A 19,514-nucleotide genomic window follows, 5' to 3' on the forward strand; every position below is an offset into this window, starting at 1 on the left:
AAAGAATGTTGTGAACTCAATTCCTTGACTTTTGCCTTTCCTGGGATATCACAGACTTTGGAAGTTTAGACCTTGATCTCCAGTGATGTGAGTTCAGGTTCTCAGTGAAGAACATGGGCCTCCTTTTCATTGGTGTTCCCAGGGAGTTTTAATTAATTGGGGATTAGAAGGATCTCAGGCATTTACTTGACAAAGTCAAAGAAAATGTATTCATACTCTTCTGGAAAGATTAGCTTGCACAAAGATGATGTTTTTGCTAAATCTGTAGCAAAAACAGATGCCTTTTTTAGAGCCATCTTTCTAGGTATCTTTCAAAATACAGGATTGCCTTTCTAACGTGGGCAGGAATAAGTGTGCTGAGGAAGCTTCTGGACCAAAAGAGTTGAAGGGGGATGACCCTAAAATACATAGTTTCCAATTGAAAGGCCAGAAGAGATGCCTTCTGAGCTAGTGGGCAAGAGACATCAAGACCTAGTGGGCCTTAGGTAATAGAAGCCATGGCTATTAAAAATCAGAGCACTGCAATCCTTCCTGTGGCCATTGATTATTCACTCATCTTTACCAAATTCCCAGCACTGAGGCCAGGTCCTGACAGGGTGAGCCTTTGCCCCTGGGGACAAGTCTGCTTTTTTGTTTGGAGTATGGATTTTGTGGTGTTTCCTTTTTCATGGCTCTGAGGTTGGTCCTTTCCCTAACTTGACTTGCTCAGCGTTCTTTGCTTTACATTCATGCCCACCCTCCCTGCTCAGAAGGAAACTCTCCGTCATCAAAATCGCAGGCTGTTTTTCTACTTTCTCCCTCCCTCTCACCCATTGTCTTTTAGTGAGGTGAAAAGGTCTTAACTTTTCTCTTTCTCCCCCCAAATTTTGCTATTAATAACTTTTTACACGTTGTCACGCATAGACTTCCACTCACTCCAGAGGGTGTTTTTTGTTTGTTTAAGGCAACATGTTTCCTGGTCTAAAAGCCATGTTTCCCAGAGTGGCTGTTTGGGATTATTCCACACTCACCTCCCAGTGGCAGCACCTTGGCTTCTGGATGGAAATGGGAATTTTTGGCAGCTCTGTACTGGCCCTAAATGGCTACCTGGCCTGTCACCTGGCTACCTTTTGAGTGAGACGAGGTTAGAATCTTTTCCCTTTAATGGCTGAGAAATAAACAATTGAGTACTGCTCCTCACTTTCTTTCCTTTTTTTAAATTTCTGCTCTGGAAGGAGAAATTCCCTTTTGAACTTCGCATGGGATAGAAATTAACTCTGCAGTTATCTAGTTCACATAGATGTGCTTCCCACACCACTTTCCAGGTGGATTGCCCCTGAACCAATGCTTTTTATGACTAAATATGGTGCCAAATTACTTAAAAAAAAATAATAACAGTTTATATATAGTGCCTTTCTATAAACAGTCAGGACACATTCCACACATGTTATACCTGATGCAAATGGCCGTAAGGCTCAAAAACAACTTCCATTCGCAACACCACAGTATGAATTCTCACAAGCAACTGTATTTTTAAACATAACTCAGCTGTTTGCATTGTTATTTTAGAAGGCAAAGATTTTAGGGCTACATTTCTGCCCAGACCCAAGGACAGGCTCAGAGTATGAGATATCCGTGTTGATACCCAGGGTTCAATATCCACTTTAATATGTGTTAAATAAATGTGTGATGAAGTCAGTGATTCACAGCTTCCCAAACAATCTCGGTACAGTATAATTCTGCCCCCAGCCCTCTCCTGCACAGAAAAATACAGTGTCTCCCTGGTACCTGCTTGCCACGGTCTTCAGGATCTTCCCCAGCCTGCACATCAGCCCCCTCTCCCAACTGTGTCTTACACACATGCAGATTCCATCATTCACATCTCTACTGACATGGACTGCTGGGTCCTTTGCCCTGACCTTTGCCCTGTTTGTTACTCACGACAGTCCTCTTGGGGCAAAGCTTGCCATTTAAACCCACCTCTTCATGATAGGTGGGATCAAGTGATAATTCCCTTTTTAATTCTTCAGATTCTATGGCCTTCATTTGCTCAATAAGTATTTTATGTGCACCAGGCACTATATTGGGCCTATAGAAACTTTTTCACTTTCTGCTTCCATTAACGTTCTCATCACACTGCTGGTGGCACCTCCTGCATAGTGCTCACTTGACTCATTTTCTGTAGACTGAGAAAGGGAAGGGACTATGCCTTATTCATCTATGTATGCCCCAAGAGAGCTGATCACATCCATTCACTTAACTGGCTTTGAGTGAATGAATCAATAAGTGAGTAAGTAAATACAAGAGATGGCCTTTGGAGTCATGAGGTTGTCCCCCAGCCTCTGTATTGTAGCGATTCAGAACACTGTCCTATCCTATTTAGGAATCTTCATTTTAAACACATAATTTATAATATGTGGGAAATTATCCAAAAGAAAGCTTTAAGAAGAGAAGTTTTGCCAATAACAGTAGTTACCATTCATTGGGCACTTAACTTTGTGCCAGCGGTTTTGATAACACTTTGTATGCGTTCCCCTGTTGGAGGCACATCGATCCCCATGAGGAAAGTACTTTGTAATCACCTTTTTACAGATGAGGAAATGGAGGCTTAGCCTAATTCACTCAACATCATACAGATAAAGAGTGGTAGAGTCAGATTTCAAACCCACGTGTGCCTGAACTAAAGCCTAATCCTTAATCTCTAAACCAGTATCTAAACCAAAAAAATCACCATCTGTGGGAGATGGTGGAGATTCTTATGTGTGATAACATTTGAGAACTAGAAGATGAAACAGTTCATGTGTGGGGAAAAAAACCCAAGAGCAAGGATTTAAGAGTATTAGAAGAGGGAAGGAGGCCCAGCTTACTCCCATATCTAAATATGAAGAAGGGAAGGAAAAAAACCACTTTCTTCCATGTTCTTTATAGATTTGGGATTTAATACAAGTCCATCAGGGGAAGTAAATTTTTCATATTAATGTATAGAAGGATAATCAGGTTCAAAAGAGACAGTATTCTTTTGATTTAGGCTTGTTCTGTCATTGTAAGTGACAGAAATGATTTAGAGTAATGGTACTTCATATGCTCAGGGGAAGACAGGAGTAATCTGAGCAAGAGATGGGCATTCCAGGATTATTGCTGATACATGAACCAGATGGCCTTTTTCACCACATAAGTGTTTCTTTTTTCTTTTTGGTTGTACCCCAGTTTTTTGCTACTAAGAGTAGAAGAACATGAAGTAAGAAGGTTGAAAAATCCATGGTTAGAAAATACTTGACTCATTTTGTAATACAGATGTGCCTTCTTGATCTAGGTAATTAGGGTTAATTGTGTTACCAGCTTTGACTGTCACAAACAACAGAAGTCATGATTAATCAAGTCTTGATTAAGCAAGAAAAGTCATTATTAACCAAAGAAGTTGCGACTAATTAGCAAAGTCATGATCAGCCAACAGAAGCTACGATGAACAACCAAAGTCATAGTTAACCTGCACAAGTCACAAGTCCTCACTGACTAACCTGATTACAACTCAAATCAGTAGGTTTTCTACTAACTTCAGAGAAATCTGTTCAGTTTCTTAGGTACAGATAATATCACCCTCAAGGAATACATGTGACATTCAGGAATGTTTTAGGAACTAAGGCATAACAAATTCAAGCCTATCACTTTGGCTCTTGTTATAACTAGGGCTTTATCACTCATTTATTCAGCCAACAATGACTGATGGCATACCTACCATGTGTCAGGTTCAGTCCCAGCCCTGGGATATTCAGCTGGTATGTTCCAGGACAATTTTATTAGGTGTTGTAAAATTGAAATACTTTCCTACTACGTGTTGACTAGCCTTTGCCTTAAGTCTTCCCACCACCCCACCTAAAGTACACTGTTTTGAATCCAGAAAATCCATATTAAACACTGCCTAGAGGCCACCTCAGGCCCACCAACTTATTAGCTCTGGTTCCCGAGAGCCAGCCTTCATACCCCTCTTTGCCTCCTGTCAGGGAGGCTTGGATACCAGCAAGAAGGGTGACATACTTGGTGGTACTATGACATCCTAATGGAGAAATACACAATGGCTGTTGGGCTCCCAGAGGCTGTGGCCACTGGCCACAGACTGGCATTCCCCCGTGTCACCCATGTACCCTCTGAAGCAGACAGTGCTATTTAAGACTTTAAGTATCATCCTTGAATAGGTGTGACATGAAAGGAAAGGCAAAATACCAAGGTTGCCAAGGGGAGGAAGCATTCGTGTGTGCTTAGATCAGTCTGAGAAGCCAGTTACCTGGGATTACTGGGAAGAGAAAGTTCCCAGAAAACGAAAGAGTAAAATTGTGGTGTTAGCAGCTCTAGACTTGGTATAAGAAAACCAGGTCTTAAAGCTTCTATCCCTAATCTTTTGGACAGTATCAAAGCATTCCAACTTTGTCCAGCACAGATGCTGCCTGAGGCCCTGCACAGAGATGTTGCAATGCCTTATTCTAAGATAAAAGCAAACGCCATCTGAAAGCCCCCTGGTTGACATCCTTTAAGCCCTATGCTGTTCTCAAGAAATTGTCATTCATACCCATACACGTGAGGGGTCTCTTTTTTCTCAGTTTTCAAACACTACCTTTTCCTTGGCCATTCTCTTTGCCCATAGAATCTCCCTCAGTCTCACTCTTGAGCCATCCCAACTCATCACTCCCTCAAAACTAGAAGGTGAAACAGTTCATGTGTGTGGGAAAAAACCTCAAGGAAGCATTTAAGAGTATTAGAAAAAGGAAGGATGCCCAGCTTAAGGCCATATCTAAAGTGATGACACACTTGGATCCCAGAAGTTTACAACTGGAAAGTACCTTAGAAACAAATTGCCCAGCCCTCACTTAGGAGAAGAGAGAGTTTAGCACTGTGGGGTTATGACTCGCTCCAGGCCTCATAGAGGCAATGAGGAGGCTGCAGCCCAGGGGCTCAACTTCTGGTCCAGTGTTCTTCCTACCTCCTGTCTCCTCACAGGTTGCCCCTCCAGATAAGACTAAATCCATCCTCTTCACATGTTCAGCTCTTCAGTCTTTTTCTCCTCCAGGCGTGTCTCCCCATCCCTTGGCTTCAAGAATTATCCCCCTTCAATTTAGTACTTCTTAGGCTTATTTTTACATGTGACAAAGTTGGGGTGACAATTTTGCTTCCCAACATATGAAGCAACTACTTTTAGGTGGGACAGATCCATGGCTTTAAATCACATTGCATCACATAGTGAGAAACTTGTTTATTTTGTTTATTTTATAAAGTCTCAAATCAGATATACGCTGATATATTCTCTAACATTTGTTCAGCTCCCTTTTCAGCAAGGAGGGAGGAGGCCTGCGGCTCCAAGGCTTTGGTAGACCCAGTATCCTGTGAGACTGAAATGACATCTGATTAATGTATTATCTGACTTAATTTTATGAGTGCCTACTAATACTCAAAGTCGGTGCTGGTTTTCCAAGTGAAGCGAGAGATTAAGAGTTTCCATTTTAAATAATGTTAAAAATAAAGGGAAGAGTCAACTTATATGAAAATATTAACGAAGTAAAATTTGGATGATGTGGAGATATGTCCTCCCCCCAAACATACACACACACACACACACACACACACAGTCTTCAAAGCAGTGGTCTACAAGGAAGCAAAAGTTTATGTAGCAATTCATAATTTCCACAAAGGAGAAGTAGGATTCGTATAATACAAACCTCTCTTTGGCTCAGAGGACATTTCTGTTTACCCCAACCCATGTATAAAAGTACCTCCCAGCAGATATTTTAGTCAGCAAGTGTTCTTTATACCACGGTGGAAATGATTTACCGAAACTGAGACCTTCTCCTGAAATCCAGCCAAAAATCTGATTTGGAAAACCAAGAAGTCCTATTTAGTTTCTGCCATCAGTGTTACTGAACCAACTGACTGGGTAATTGGTGACATATAAAGTTCTTTAATTCTCTCTTCTTTCCTTTGAGCATTATGAGATTGTTTTTCTCCCCTCCACGGTCACTCCTAAAGAATTTGCTGAACTGAATGTTTGCTTTTTAATAAACGGAGGAGGTCACCTTTGCCTGCACCTCATTTCCTTCACACATGCAAGGAGACTGTCTTCCCTCGTGTCAGTGTTTCTTGGCAGAAGAGCAGTCGAGGGCTCTGTAAATCGAGTCTGTACATCCGGCAGCCAAAAGTAGCCCATAGGTATTTTCTGCAAGGAAAGGTATGTTTTGAGGTGACCACGCTGCGCAGATTCTGTAAGGGTTTCAGCGCATTGGTAACCCGTTATTTTAGATTCTGAGCATATTTGTAGCTCCAGAAGTACAAAAATAAACTGTGTTTTCTTGGAAAACTGTATGCGTCTGGGATATGTGACAGGAGCTGCACCCTTAAACAAGATTTCCAGGCGCTTACAGTTAAACCATGCCAGCAAAAATATGTTTACTTAGACATTAAAATCCTGGGGTGCCCATGTAAATATCCTAAACAATGTGTGTTACATGAGCTTTCTTTGCTAATGTGCTTTCGCTTAGACTGTTTTCAGTTCTGGTTCCTGCAGTGTTAATGTACTGCAGGGGAAGTTGAACTCAGCTGGCAAGTCTTGCTTTCTATTCAGCACAGTCTGTATTTCTTACATTCAGGAGAATTGTTTCCAGTGCAGGTATAGGTCACATCACGACTGACAAGGTAAAGCTCCTTATTTTTAATACTCATAGCAACGTACTGGTTTTGGATTGACAGTTAGGAGAGGGAAAAGGCAGTGTCCTCTTCGGCACTCAGTGTTCATCCATCTGTATATCCAACCAGCTTCACTCAGTCATTTGCTGCCTGCAAAGATGGAGGTAGAAAAGAGGAGGACAAAGAGAAGGCCAGGGACCCTTCCTTTGGAGCCCCAAGTCTACCTTCTTTCATTAATGTTTCACAAAAATTAGGAGAAACTGCTTCTTTACTCAAAATACAATTGTTGAGACGTTTTTATAAACCTCATTCAAATTTTCAGTAAACACATCTCAAAAATTTCTTTTCTTTTCTTTTTTTCTTTTCAAAATTTAATTAATGAGAGGAACAGTAGGATGACAAAGCTGATTCAAAGGAGGATATAAGAAAAATATGCCAGTAGGCAGGAAGGAAGGAAGAAGGGATGCTGTAATAAAATTGCAGACTTAAAGTTAGATATTAAATGGCTAATGTCTTAACAATACAATAAAACAATAATCTTTGGGGTTATAATTCACCTGGTAGCCAAAAATTACATGTACTTTACTAGTCTGCTACAGTCTTTATAGAGCCTGGGTCCATCAGTGGTAAATAGTAAGTCAAATAAGGTTGCCTTTCTCAAAAGTGTCGGATGACTCTTAGGTGGGCTTTTCAGTCAGTGCTGTAGTCCAGAGTTCCCTGATAGAATTTTCTGGAATGATGGAAATAGTCTATATATGTGCTGTCCAACATGGTAGCCACTGCCCAGATGTGACTATTGAGCATTAGAAATGTGGATAATGGGGCGGCGCCTGTGGCTCAGTGAGCAGGGCACGGGCCCCATATACCGAGGGTGACGGGTTCAAACCCACCCCATAAATAGCACTCTTGCTGGCCAGAACAATTTCAGGTGAGGCCACTACCAAGAAACCCAATATGGGACACATGGCATTTGCAAAAGACGTGATCTGTTTCATACAACCCGGGCGTTGTGGCGGGTGCCTGTATTCCCAGCTACTTGGGAGGCTGAGGCAAGAGAATCACCTAAGCCCAGGAGTTGGAGGTTGCTGTGAGCTGTGTGACGCCACGGCACTCTACCGCCATGGCACTCTACCAAGGGCGATAAAGTGAAACTCTGTCTCTACAAAAAAAAAAAAAGAAAGAAAGAAATGTAGATAATGCAACTGGGGAACTGAATGTTGTATTTTATTTAATTTTCATTAATTGTTATTGATTTTTTATTTAAATGGCTACATGTGGCTACCATATTGGACAGTGCAGCTCTAATACACTGTAAATGAACAGATAGTCACTTACGCCTTTTTTCCAATTCTGGATAATTTTTTCCTTAACACTCTGTAAATTAAACACGTTAAGTATTTTAATAGGAGTTAAATACGTAATAAAAGAACTCAGAGAAGACTCCTTTGAAAAAGAGCTAATTCTTGTATGAAACAGATCACGTCTTTTGCAAATGCCATGCGTCCCATATTGGGTTTCTTGGTAGTGGCCTCACCTGAAATTGTTCTGGCCAGCAAGAGTGCTAGTTATGAAGCTAAGCCTGTTTGAAAGGGATCCAACTCTGCCTGATGTTTTCCAAGGGAATCAACTTGGGATTAACTTTCCTTTAGCTAGGTAATAACAGTCATGTCTAGTTTTGATTAAAGGGGCCTTTTGGTTTGTAGCAAAAGGAGAGCCATTGATATTCCACAAGGATTTTAAGAGTATATAACTTAGCTTTTCTTCTACTATCACTCCATTACTCAAAAAAAAAAAAAAAGCAATCGGTGCATTGATAAGGTTGGCTTTGATTTCTCATAAAGTTCCGTTGTTGTACTTAGTTTTCTCATCTGCTTGCTTGCAGGGTTTTTTCCGCAGAAGTATTCAGAAGAACATGATTTACACTTGTCACCGAGATAAGAACTGTGTTATTAATAAAGTCACCAGGAATCGATGCCAGTACTGTCGACTCCAGAAGTGCTTTGAAGTGGGAATGTCCAAAGAATGTAAGTGGAGTCTCAAAATTTTTTTTTCTCTTTTTGCCTTATCTCTAAATAAGATGTGTTCACCTTGCAAAATCAAGTCACGCAGGACGTCAGCGTGTGGAATTCAGATGTGACACTAATGATATCTTGCCAAGGGTAGGTGGAAACAGAGGTGACATGAAAATGGAATAACTGTGCAGATTTTCAGATAAAAACTGAGTGGCAGTCGGTGAAAAGGCAGGAGCTGGGTGTCATGGAGGACAGATTTGTGTTCCAGAGCAGACACTAATTCACCATATAGTCCGGGAGCGTTTGAAACTCAAGCGTAGCATGCAGCCCTTGCTGACTCCATTTCCCCATTTTCATCACAGGTATAAGGATCTTTGCCTCTGTTGGGGAGGGTAAAACAAGATGAAAGGTATGAATATTATCAGTCATGATAATTTTTTCAGAGTGGGGAAAGATCATATAATTCTAGGTGTGGAAGAAACATTTGGAAATCGAAGGCATTGGTGGTTTTCCATAGTTGACTCAGTTTTTCTCCTCCAATCCATCTCTTCCAAACAATGTACATTTTCTTAGTGAAAAGGAGGATATTTTAATAAATTAAAAATTGACTAGTGGTCCATAAACATCTGATAATGGGGATTTTAAATGCATATCCTTTAATATAGATAGAATATATTTACTAACCAAATTTCTATTATTTATAGGTTCTGTTTGATGCATTTAAATGTAGGGAATAAGAAAGTGAAAGGAGAATGGCTTGGCACTATCAGGCCTAGGGAAGACAGAGCTGTGTGCCAGGGGAGGAACCCGTGGATTGCTGATTTTTCTTTACTCCATCACTGGGGGATTTAGGGGAGGCCTGGTGTGTGAAATGAGGCACTGGGCTCAGAGCTGTACAAAGACTCTGGAGATGCCTGAGATAGGGCCACTGCTCACCCAGAGCATGGGACAAACAGCCAGGTACCTCAACCATGATCCTACAATGGGGTTGGAAGAATTAGGCTACGAATCAAGAGCGCTTGGTTTTGGAACTGGGAAATGTGGCCCTTGGGAGAGGACAGGCTAAAGAGGGAAAAAGCCTGTATCCAAGCCGCAGCCATGCTCTGCGGGTGCTCAGCTGGGAAAGGGGCCTCTGCTTAGAGCTGCTTCTTGGGTTTGCCACTGGTGTTTCCTTTCCTAACTGTACTTCCATCCCTTTCCCTTCCTTAACTGCACTTGGATTTCAGTTTGTTCTTCCTCTCCTTGAAGTTTCTACACTTCCAGGAAAACTTCAGCGTTAGGACCAATGCCGTTAATTCAAGCCAGTCAGTATATTCTGTGTTCTGGCCACAGTCATGGCCCCTGTGTCAGCATGTAACCCAGGCTGCTCCAAAGAGAGGGAAATGAAGACGTAAGTGTAGAATACTGGGACAGGCGTACCCTCCCCCCGACATCTGTGAACAAAGAAACAAGTAGCCACATCCACCCTGGTAGCTACCGTTCACCAGCCAAGGGAATCGACTGTGGAACAAAGCAGGCACTGTGGCTAGAAAAATAGACATCAGGCCCTTAATGAAATCATTAAATCGATAAACCAGCCAACTCTGTGAAACCACTGCCTCCAGGTCATTTTGTTATATTTGCCAAGAAGAGCCCACTACAGCCTCTGGAGTTAAGGCCCTGCTCATAATCAGAGTCCTCATAAACAACAGTGGACCAGTCGTCACACAGGAAAGCCTCCTGCAGGTGCCATTCCTTTTGGAACTTTCCTTTTCCTCTGGGCCCCTCTCTCCTCTGCAGATGACCACATTTCTTCCCATTCCCCTTGATCTCTATAAAATTTAGAGCTATTGAATCACTTGAAATCAATGAACATGGAGATAGGAAGCTAATCTTTAATTAAGCTCCAAGTCCTACCACTGGGGAGAAAAGCATGATGACCCAAAACAGCCAGATCATTTACGTGTGTGAGACTCACATGGGGCTCACCTAATGTTCCATCTTTGGGGGTTTGTTAGTTTGTTTTGTTTTTGAGACAGAGTCTCACTTTGTCGCCCTCAGTAGAGTGCCCTGGTGTAATAGCTCACAACAACCCCAAACTTTTGGGCTCAAGTGACTCTCTTGCCTCAGCCTCCCCAGTAGCTGGGACTCCAGGTGCCCGTCACAACACCCAACTATTTTTAGAGACTGGGTCTTGCTCTGTCTCAGGTTGGTTTTGAACGGGTAAGCTCAGGCAATCCACCTGCCTTGGCTTCCCAGAGGGCTAGGATAGCAGGCGTGAGCTGCCATGCCCAGCTAATGCTCATCTTTGGTATGATGTTTCTGCAGACATGGATGTCACGCTGTGTTTCTGTAAGAGAATTTCAGTTCAGGCTGAAATTATAAATGAGTAAGCCAGATGTGGACTTAGGGAAAACCAGTACTTTTGCATTATTTTGTGTGGGCCGGAGACCCATTTCCTGCTTACATTACTTAAAACCCATATCCTGCTGTTCTGTTAAAACTGGCAGCTTGGTTGGCAATTAAAAAAAAATAATGTTTACACCCCCAGGAAACCTCTAGCTTCAACCCTCAAGGAACTTACCACCTTAATTAGATTTTAAAAATATAGACATGAAAAGAAAATGGCATCATTATGTGCAAGTATACAGAATAAATATATTTTTCTTAGAGGAAAATAGAAAAGGAAGAAATAAACACTTGGAGTATAGGGATTGAGAGTCTAATAGGATATTTTTAAAGTTGTAACAGAAGGAAGCAGGCAAATATGAGAATCAGTAACCAATTACACCATAGTATACGCAACTGAAATGAACCCGAGTATAAAAGACACTCGAAGAATGTTAGAACTGAAAAGGATAGAGATTGATTTTCATTCGCCTCTCTCATTTGACATACACGTACACGAGGACCCAGAAAGATGAAACGGTTTCCCCAGTGATCCCTGACTGGCTAAAGACAGAACCACAACTATGGTTCAAGTCTGCCACCTCTCATTGCCTTCTCTGAAATAGCAGGATTAGCAAGAATCACATTCATTTCTGGTCATAGGACATGTCAGTTCATTAGTATGTGTCAGAACCCTTTTGATGCAAATGACAGAAAACCCGGCTCAGACTGGCTTAAGCTCAAAAATCGACACATGTAACTGAAAAGTCCAGAGTGACAAGGTTGGATCCAGTGCCACCAGGGCATTCTTTCTCTTCCTGTCTCATAGCTGATTTTTGCTGTGTTGGCTCCATTCTTGAGAAGATTTTCCCCTTTGGCTGACAAAGATGGCCCCCAATAGCTCCAGGCTGAGAATCTACCCAGCAAAAAGAAACAGACTCTCAGATCCCAGTTATTCCATTAAAGCCTAGGGACGGATTCTCATTGGCCTATCTTGGGTCACTATTCAGGGCCTGTCCATGAATGCCTGAGTTTGGCCACATGATACACTGTTGTCATTGGCTGAGTCCCGATTGTGTCTCATCTCCAGAGCCCAGGACTGAATTGACTCCACCCAAACCATATGGGCCTTGAGTATGGGAGGAAGAGTTCCTCAGACCCCTCTCAGAAAGACAGAGAGAAACAAACAACCTCATGTCCGCCAGAATATGTTAGTCTCACGGTGCTGTTCCCTATGCATTCTTCTTTATGCTAGGGGGAAAGAAGGGGGAGATAAAACTGAAGAAATCGAAGAATCATATTATAGCAATAACTAAGATGACAGGATGTTTTCTGTGTGTCGGGTACTACACTAACCACTTTTGGTGCTTTGTCCCAGTGATCCTGATAACAACCCTATGAGATGGGTTAGTTATAGCCCTCCCTCTGCCCTCCCACCCTCCCTCTGTGGAAGCAGGTATAGAAACTGAGGCACAGAGAGATTAATTAACATGCTCTAGGTAACACAGGAACAAGGCTGGGATCTGGAGCCAGGTCGTCTGATTATAAACTGTGTATTAAAACTGAAATACATACTGCCTGCCAGAAAAAGCAGCCTTTAAAACTTCTAGTTCCTTTTTCTACCTTATTTTATTGTCAATGGTTAATAAAACAATAACCACACTCCTTGCTCCATATTAGAGATATGCCCCCTAGAAAATTAAGTGCAAATTTCATTTTTAGAGATAAAATTTGATTTTAAATGTGTGAGAGGATTTACAAGTAAAAGAAATTCTTTAATGAGGCCTCCCAGAACAGTATGATTATTTCTCCATTTTTCTGTTTTGTAAATGCTGGTGGGGTATACCTTATATTTTTCACAGCTTTGTAGAACCAGGGAAGCTGTTTTGCAGAGGAATAGCTGTCTGTCAGAACATGAAATTTGAAAGTAGTAATGGCAAGTGAAAAAAATCGATTTTCAACAGCATTCTAAAAGTGGTACAGAAATTTATGAAGAATTGGAGAAAGACGCAAAAAAAAAAAAAAAAGCAAAGTGATTCAAACTTGAGTGATGAGCTTCTGCTGGTGGGGTGGAAGGCTTGTAATGATGTCAGCAAAGGAAAGCATGTGGGAAAGCCCTAAAATAAAAATAAGAAACAAAAAAAAGGAAATAATAAATGAAGGCTTAACGTGTGGGATTGTGAAAGGATGTCCAGACAAACTTATGATAAAGATAAATGGCTAATTGTGTGTGTTGGGGAAGAAGATTCGAGATGATGCTGTTTAGAGACTATAGGAATGAGGCCCTAGAAAGCCTGACCATACGCACTTGAGTCTGTTATGGAAAATGAATAGTTTAGATCTGAAAGCCAAGACTCAGCAAACAATTTTTTTAGAGAGCTGGCCTTTAAAAAAAAAAAAAGGTTTGAAATTTTAGAAAATATTTTTGGTTTTGTGGGCCATAAGGGCTCTATCTCCAGACTCACCTCTGCCATCATAGAATAGAGGTAGCCATAGAAATTAAAACAAACAAAAAACCCCCCATAAAAACAGGTGTGATTCAGTTCCAGTAAAACTTTACCAAACAGTTGAAGGGCTAAGTTTGTCCCAGAGGCCATAGTTTGCCAACTTCTGCCCAGTAGCTAAGGATGGCACTTACGTCAGCTTCTCTGTGATCTCATCCCAGTCACCTCCCACCAAGACGCCCAGCTTCCAGCCACACTGGGCTGTGGAGCCTTATCTCTCTGTTTTTTTAAGGCTTCCACCTCCTTCTCCTTTAGTTGAACCCCAGGAGCCTACTGAAATATCATTTCCTCTTTGAAGCCTGCCCCAGGCCTCTTCTCAACTCCGGCAGAGTTATTCATTCTTCCCCTTGTGTTCCCAGAGCGCTTTGCACGTGCCTCTATGAGCTGCAAACTGACAGGTGTAGCTGTAAGTTTCACACACACACACAGAGTCTCCCGGGTGTCACTGTAAACTCCTAAAAGGCAAACATCGGTGTCACTGTAAACTCCTAAAAGGCAAACATCATGTCTTTCTCACCTTGTAGCTAGAACTTAGCTTAATGCCTTGCTCAATGAAATTAGAGTAGTCAAGGGTTTAATTGGGGCTAGTTTTGAAAGACAACCAAACCCAGCTTCTCCCTGGCTTTACTTTCAGAAAAATTGTCAGACACTAAACAATTCTGGATGTGTGTCTGTTCAAATCACAGTCATTCGCTTGCCTGGTAGGGACCCAGAACAAGTTATTCAACTTCTTTGAGGTTGTGTTTTATATCTGGTTAAGAAAAACATTGATATTGACTAACAGCCCATGTGTGACTTGAGAACTGATGCTTTTAATCCTGTTTAGACAACAGGGTTTCCTCAAACTGCTTCCTCTTCCCCATTCCTTCCCCTAGAAAATATTAGATCTTCTCAAATCTAATTATTAAAAGGATTTGTTCTATAAAATTTGGATTCAGTCGAAAAATCTCACTTGAAGATCCAGAAGCCCACATATGGCTTGAAGGCCACAGGTTCCCCACTGCTGAGTCTCATGCTTTTGCCAGCGAGAAAGGTTGAGCTGGGCAGGCATCTTGTGTACCTGTGTTTAACAAAAGCCCAGTGCAGGTGGGGAGGCTGAGAGGGGCAGGTGATGGGGTTAGGAGCCTTGCCTTCACGAAACCTTGGTTAACAAGTTGCTCACTAACTAAAGAAGGGGACCCAGAGATAGGCTGGATGTAAAAGTTCAGAAGCCAAAAAAGCCATGAGGGCAAGGCCCCCCCAAAAAGAAAGACAGGAATTAGGCCAGATCATGAACTTGTTGCTGTGATGAAAGAACAATAATGGGCCCTGGGTATCTCCAACATTTGGCTGATTCTCATGGGCCTCTGGCCTCCCAGCTTGTGTGCCCCCCACCCTATGCCTCTAACAAAGACACCACAGAAGGGGCTGTGCCTACCACCCACATTCTATTTCTTCTTTGCTTTCTGAAAGTCACTTGCCATTAATTCACATAGGGGACCTCTTTGTATTGCTCCTTGAGGTTTTGTTTATGTGGCCCATGCCCTTGAGTCGTGGGCAAACCATGTCTTTGATTTTGTTTGAGAATGCTATTTAGCGTTTATTTCATAGCATTTTTTCCTATGACAGTTTCACAAGTGTATTTGTAGAATAGAGCAATTGAATAATCTCTGAATTTAAGCGTCCCTAAGCACTCATTGACACCTTCTCGTTTGGGGCATATTGAGCTTAAAAACAGCTTTTCATAAAGTCTCTAAATTCCGATTTGTACTTTAGATGTGAACGTCCCCATGGGTCGATTGGATGGAATGAATGTGCTTTGTACGGACACTTAGATACTTCCATTGGAGAATTTTGTTGTTCTGTGTTTCTCTCATTTCCCCTTTACTGTTAAACTTACATTAAAACAAACCTTTTGGACTAAAGGCACTTAACCTCAGTTAAAATCACCTTTGCTGGTGCACAAATTATATTGATGTGCTCATTGGTTCTACTGCTGGATTTTACTGGCTTAATAACAAGGAAATTCATATTGTAGGTTGCCCTGTGTACTTGGGAAATTACATAAAAATCATCATCAGGGCACTTAATGTCTTTCTAATTTTAGTTTATTTCTTCATTTGTTCCCATGTTACATCCCGGCCTGTTACGACATTTCCAAGGTTCATTGTGATCATTTTGTTCTGCTCAACAGAGATGACCATTAACCCTCACCTTCTCCCTTTGCTCACGGCACACAGATCTCTAAAAAGCCCCCCAAAAGTAAGCCAAAGATTAGAAACTTCATGTTTTTATATCAAAACAAAAACGGGTCCTCGAAACTGGAAAATAAAAATCTGCTGCCCCTTTCTACTTGCCAAATGCTAATATTTGCCACATCTGTCTGGGAGATTAAAAACCAAAAAACAAATTCTGTTTGGGCAGCAGCCTCCCAGTGATGTCAGTGCCACTGTGGGACTTGGAGCCCATTAACACTCAGACTGCAAAGGAAGTATTAAAATTCCTTCAGCTTTACTAACACATTTCTCCCCGCTGCCTGTCTCCTGGAGAAGGGACACTCAGTACATTCTCACCTCAGAAAAATGAGAAATTTCCATTACACAATAGAACAGAGCAGGGGGAAGAACAAAGGACTTTGAAGTTCGCCTGAGCTGGGTTCAAATCCGCCCCTACCTGTTAGTTGTCTCAACTTGGGCATGTTGCATAATTTTGCTTCACGTGGAATGCACTAACCATGGGACGGGGGCTGTCACAGTGGCCCTGCGGGACTGCTCTGTGGTTCTGACCTCAAGAAGGTAGTACATTGAGCACCGGGCTTGGCACACAGTGGGTGCTGACAAGATGACAGCAGTTCCCTCAGATTCTTCTTCAGGGGATGACCCGGTTTGGTGCTGCTGTTGCTGCCACAGCTGTGTTTTATTATAACTACAGCCTTGATTATACTTCAGGAGGAAAGTTAAGCGTAGAGGCTCTATTTGTTTTTCATTGTTTATAACACCACAGTGGAGATGTACAGCCCTAAATATTATATCCCTGCATGAAAAATCAAGCTTGCGAGCATAGTTTCTAAAATAAATATCCTCCTTCTTCGACTACTGCAAGTGGAGAGGCAGATGGCTCGTTTGCCCAGAGATGCCAAGACTTGTGTAATCAGAGAATGGGAGAGTATCCCAGGATTGTGGAACCCAACTCCATAGAGAAAACTGAACTGGGGTGTTAGAAAGGACGCCCAGCCCCTCTTGCGTCAGTCAGCTAGAGGCTAGGCCAAGGGTTCTCCCAGGCAGAACTGAACCCAAGCCCGATCACTGAGGAGGCAAAGACTCTCCTCACTCCCAGCATTATCATTTCTTTACTCATTTGGTACCTTCATCTCTCCTTATGCTTTTTGGGGGACTTTGCAGCCTGCCTTTTCTCTGGATCCATCATATCCCTTCTCCCAACCAGATTTCATCCACCCTTTGACCTCATCAGCAAAACTGTAGCCAGTTCCAATGAGAGTAACACTGGGGAAGATGTCAGTGGTACCATGACCCTTAATGGTCACGAGGAGCTTTGCCACCAGCACAGTCTCCTGTGACTTCAGGTCATCCCTGGCACCAGATAGGACAGGAATAGCATGCTGACTCTCAGTTTCCTAAGATTCAAAGAGGATAAGAGGCCTGCCTGAAGTCACACAGCTGGCTTACACTACACTGTAGTTCTTAAGTCTAGTTCCCAGCATCCTTTCAACAATTTGCTTTTCTAACAGTGAAGTTCTTGCATGCATTGAGGTTACAAAGTTCCGGTATCTTCACCCATCTTTGATCCCAGATCAAATATTCTATCATCATATATGTGATTTGACTCGATATGCCAGGGGTTCCCCTAAAAGTATACGCATGTTAAAAGATCTTTGGAAATAAAATTGATTATTCCCACAAAGTATACAAATTGCACATAAAATGAATGGGCATAGCCTGTCTATGTACCTTCAATTCAACTTCAAAATACATAGATTATCACTTAAAATGTGTATACATTTCTAGCACCTTCTGTATATACTAGTATAATGTAGTATTTCCCTGAATGTAAACTCTGTAGACAATGATATGAAGCATAATTTTAGGGAATATTGAGCTTGGCATGGATAGTATCAAATCATATAATGATAAAGTTGGACCCTGCTCAAGCTTCAGTCAGTCTTTTCATTACCAATGAGAAAATCTTAGTTTGATGCCAATTCATTCTTAATTAATACCTCTCAAAACTTTTCCAGTCTCTGTCAGAGAGAGGACAGGCAGCAGTTCCTAGCTAGGATTGAATTGTATTTATTTCCGAGATCTGCGAACTGTTTCTCAAATGGCTGGACAGTGAGTATTTTAGCTTTTGTGGATTCCTTAGCAAGTGTGGCAACTACTATCTCAGCATGATTGGCAATTGACACACACTTTGTTCCAGTCAAAGCTTTATTTGCAAAAAGGCAGTTGACCTGAAAACTCTGTTTATTTTTTTGCCCTATCTTTCTATTTATGGCAAAGGATGCTACTTTTCCCTTTATAATAGTGATATAAAATTTTCCTGTAAATTTTACATAAACAAAAAAAAAATGAAAGAAAAAGAGTCAGAAATGATAAGAGCATACTCTTAGCCTGTGATGTGTGCAGGATCATGTAGGCGGTGCCGGGAGGACTGAAGTTTGAGAAATGTTGATTTGTATAAAGGCTGGTCAAGGGCTCTTGTATCTTAACAGGACTAGCAACAGCCTGGAGCCGGAGTCTCAGCTCTGTCTTGGCTGAGTTGCTGGTCGCCATCCCACCGCCCTGCCTCTACTTCCTGCACACACACCAGCCCCTTCTATGTCCTAAATGGTGCACAACTTGAGGATGGGCAGTGGGGTCTTGCTTTTCTTAGATCCTCGGTGGGTTAGTTCTGTTCTGATAAAACAAAAGTTCAGTGAACAGCAAGGTGAACCTGTCACAGTGGGATTTTAAGCGTCCAGGTGAACTGATGGAGAGGATGGGAGAAGCAAGAACAGTCTCAAGTTGCACCACTGGCCGTACCTCCTGAGGCGTGGCCAGGCGGCGCTATGGCTTAAAGCACAGATTCCACATGCAGCCTGGATTCAAAGCCCGGCCCCCACTGGTTCAGCTCTGTGTGATCTTGGGCAGGTCACTGGACACGTGTGCACCTCTGGTTACTTGTCTGTAACATGGAGAGACTAATAGTTCCTACTTCACATGGCTCTTATGAGCAGGAAATGATTAAATATGGGGCAGGTGCTAAAAGCAGTGTGTAGCAAAGTGTGAATTCCTCCTGTTCTTCCTGCTATGATACCGAGGCATCCTGGCCTCCAAAGACTAGCATACTTGTCTATCAGTGGTCTTCAGTGACTGTACAGAACAGCTAATGCTCTTTCCAACCCGGTAGTCCACTTACTCAAGGCAAGAAGTACCCTTAATTTACAGTTTGTCCTTGGGGGCTCAAAGCAAAGTGAAGGATACACGCAACCAGAGCCGAGTTTCAGCTTGGAGCCAAATGATCCCATGTTGGAATTTATGGCCCTTCATCACTTACAGAATCAACTCCAAGTGTATCAGCGTGGGCAGAGAGCCTTGCACAGCTGTCTCAGCCTGCTGCAACCTGCCATAGCCTGCCCTGACACTGATCTCCTGTCACATTCCCCCAAATGTGCTGTGTACCAGCCGTCACTGCCTCTGCTGTCCTGTCATGGGATGCTGCAGCCTCAGGGTGTGCTTGCTACTTTTTCTGCCCCAAATGCCCTACTGCTCCCCTCCCCTGTTCCTCCTTGAAGCCACCTCCCTCCCAAATGAGCAGATACACACATACATACAGATGTACTTGCACACACACACATACACAGGCAGCACACTTTTCTAACAGAGAGCACATGGGGGTTACTATCACCTCTCCATAGTGTGACAGGGTCCCAGAACTTCTGTTGAGGGTTCTCTGCATGGGCTGGGAGTGCTTTGAGGACATGCTCAGAGCTTGATTGTTATGTAGC

General features: G+C 42.4%; 1 protein-coding gene across 2 annotated transcripts in view; it reads left to right on the forward strand.

Moving 5' to 3' along the window:
• The window catches only part of RARB (retinoic acid receptor beta), a 426,501-nt gene that overhangs the window by 319,223 nt on the left and 87,764 nt on the right, over positions 1–19,514 (forward strand). For both annotated transcript variants that reach the window (XM_053600780.1, XM_053600781.1), the window contains exon 3: positions 8,531–8,672. In XM_053600780.1, the coding sequence (XP_053456755.1) occupies positions 8,531–8,672 (142 nt within the window). The remainder of the gene's footprint in view (positions 1–8,530; positions 8,673–19,514) is intronic.

Source organism: Nycticebus coucang, chromosome 8 (genome assembly GCF_027406575.1).
Source record: "Nycticebus coucang isolate mNycCou1 chromosome 8, mNycCou1.pri, whole genome shotgun sequence".
NCBI classification, from domain to species: Eukaryota; Metazoa; Chordata; class Mammalia; order Primates; family Lorisidae; genus Nycticebus; species Nycticebus coucang.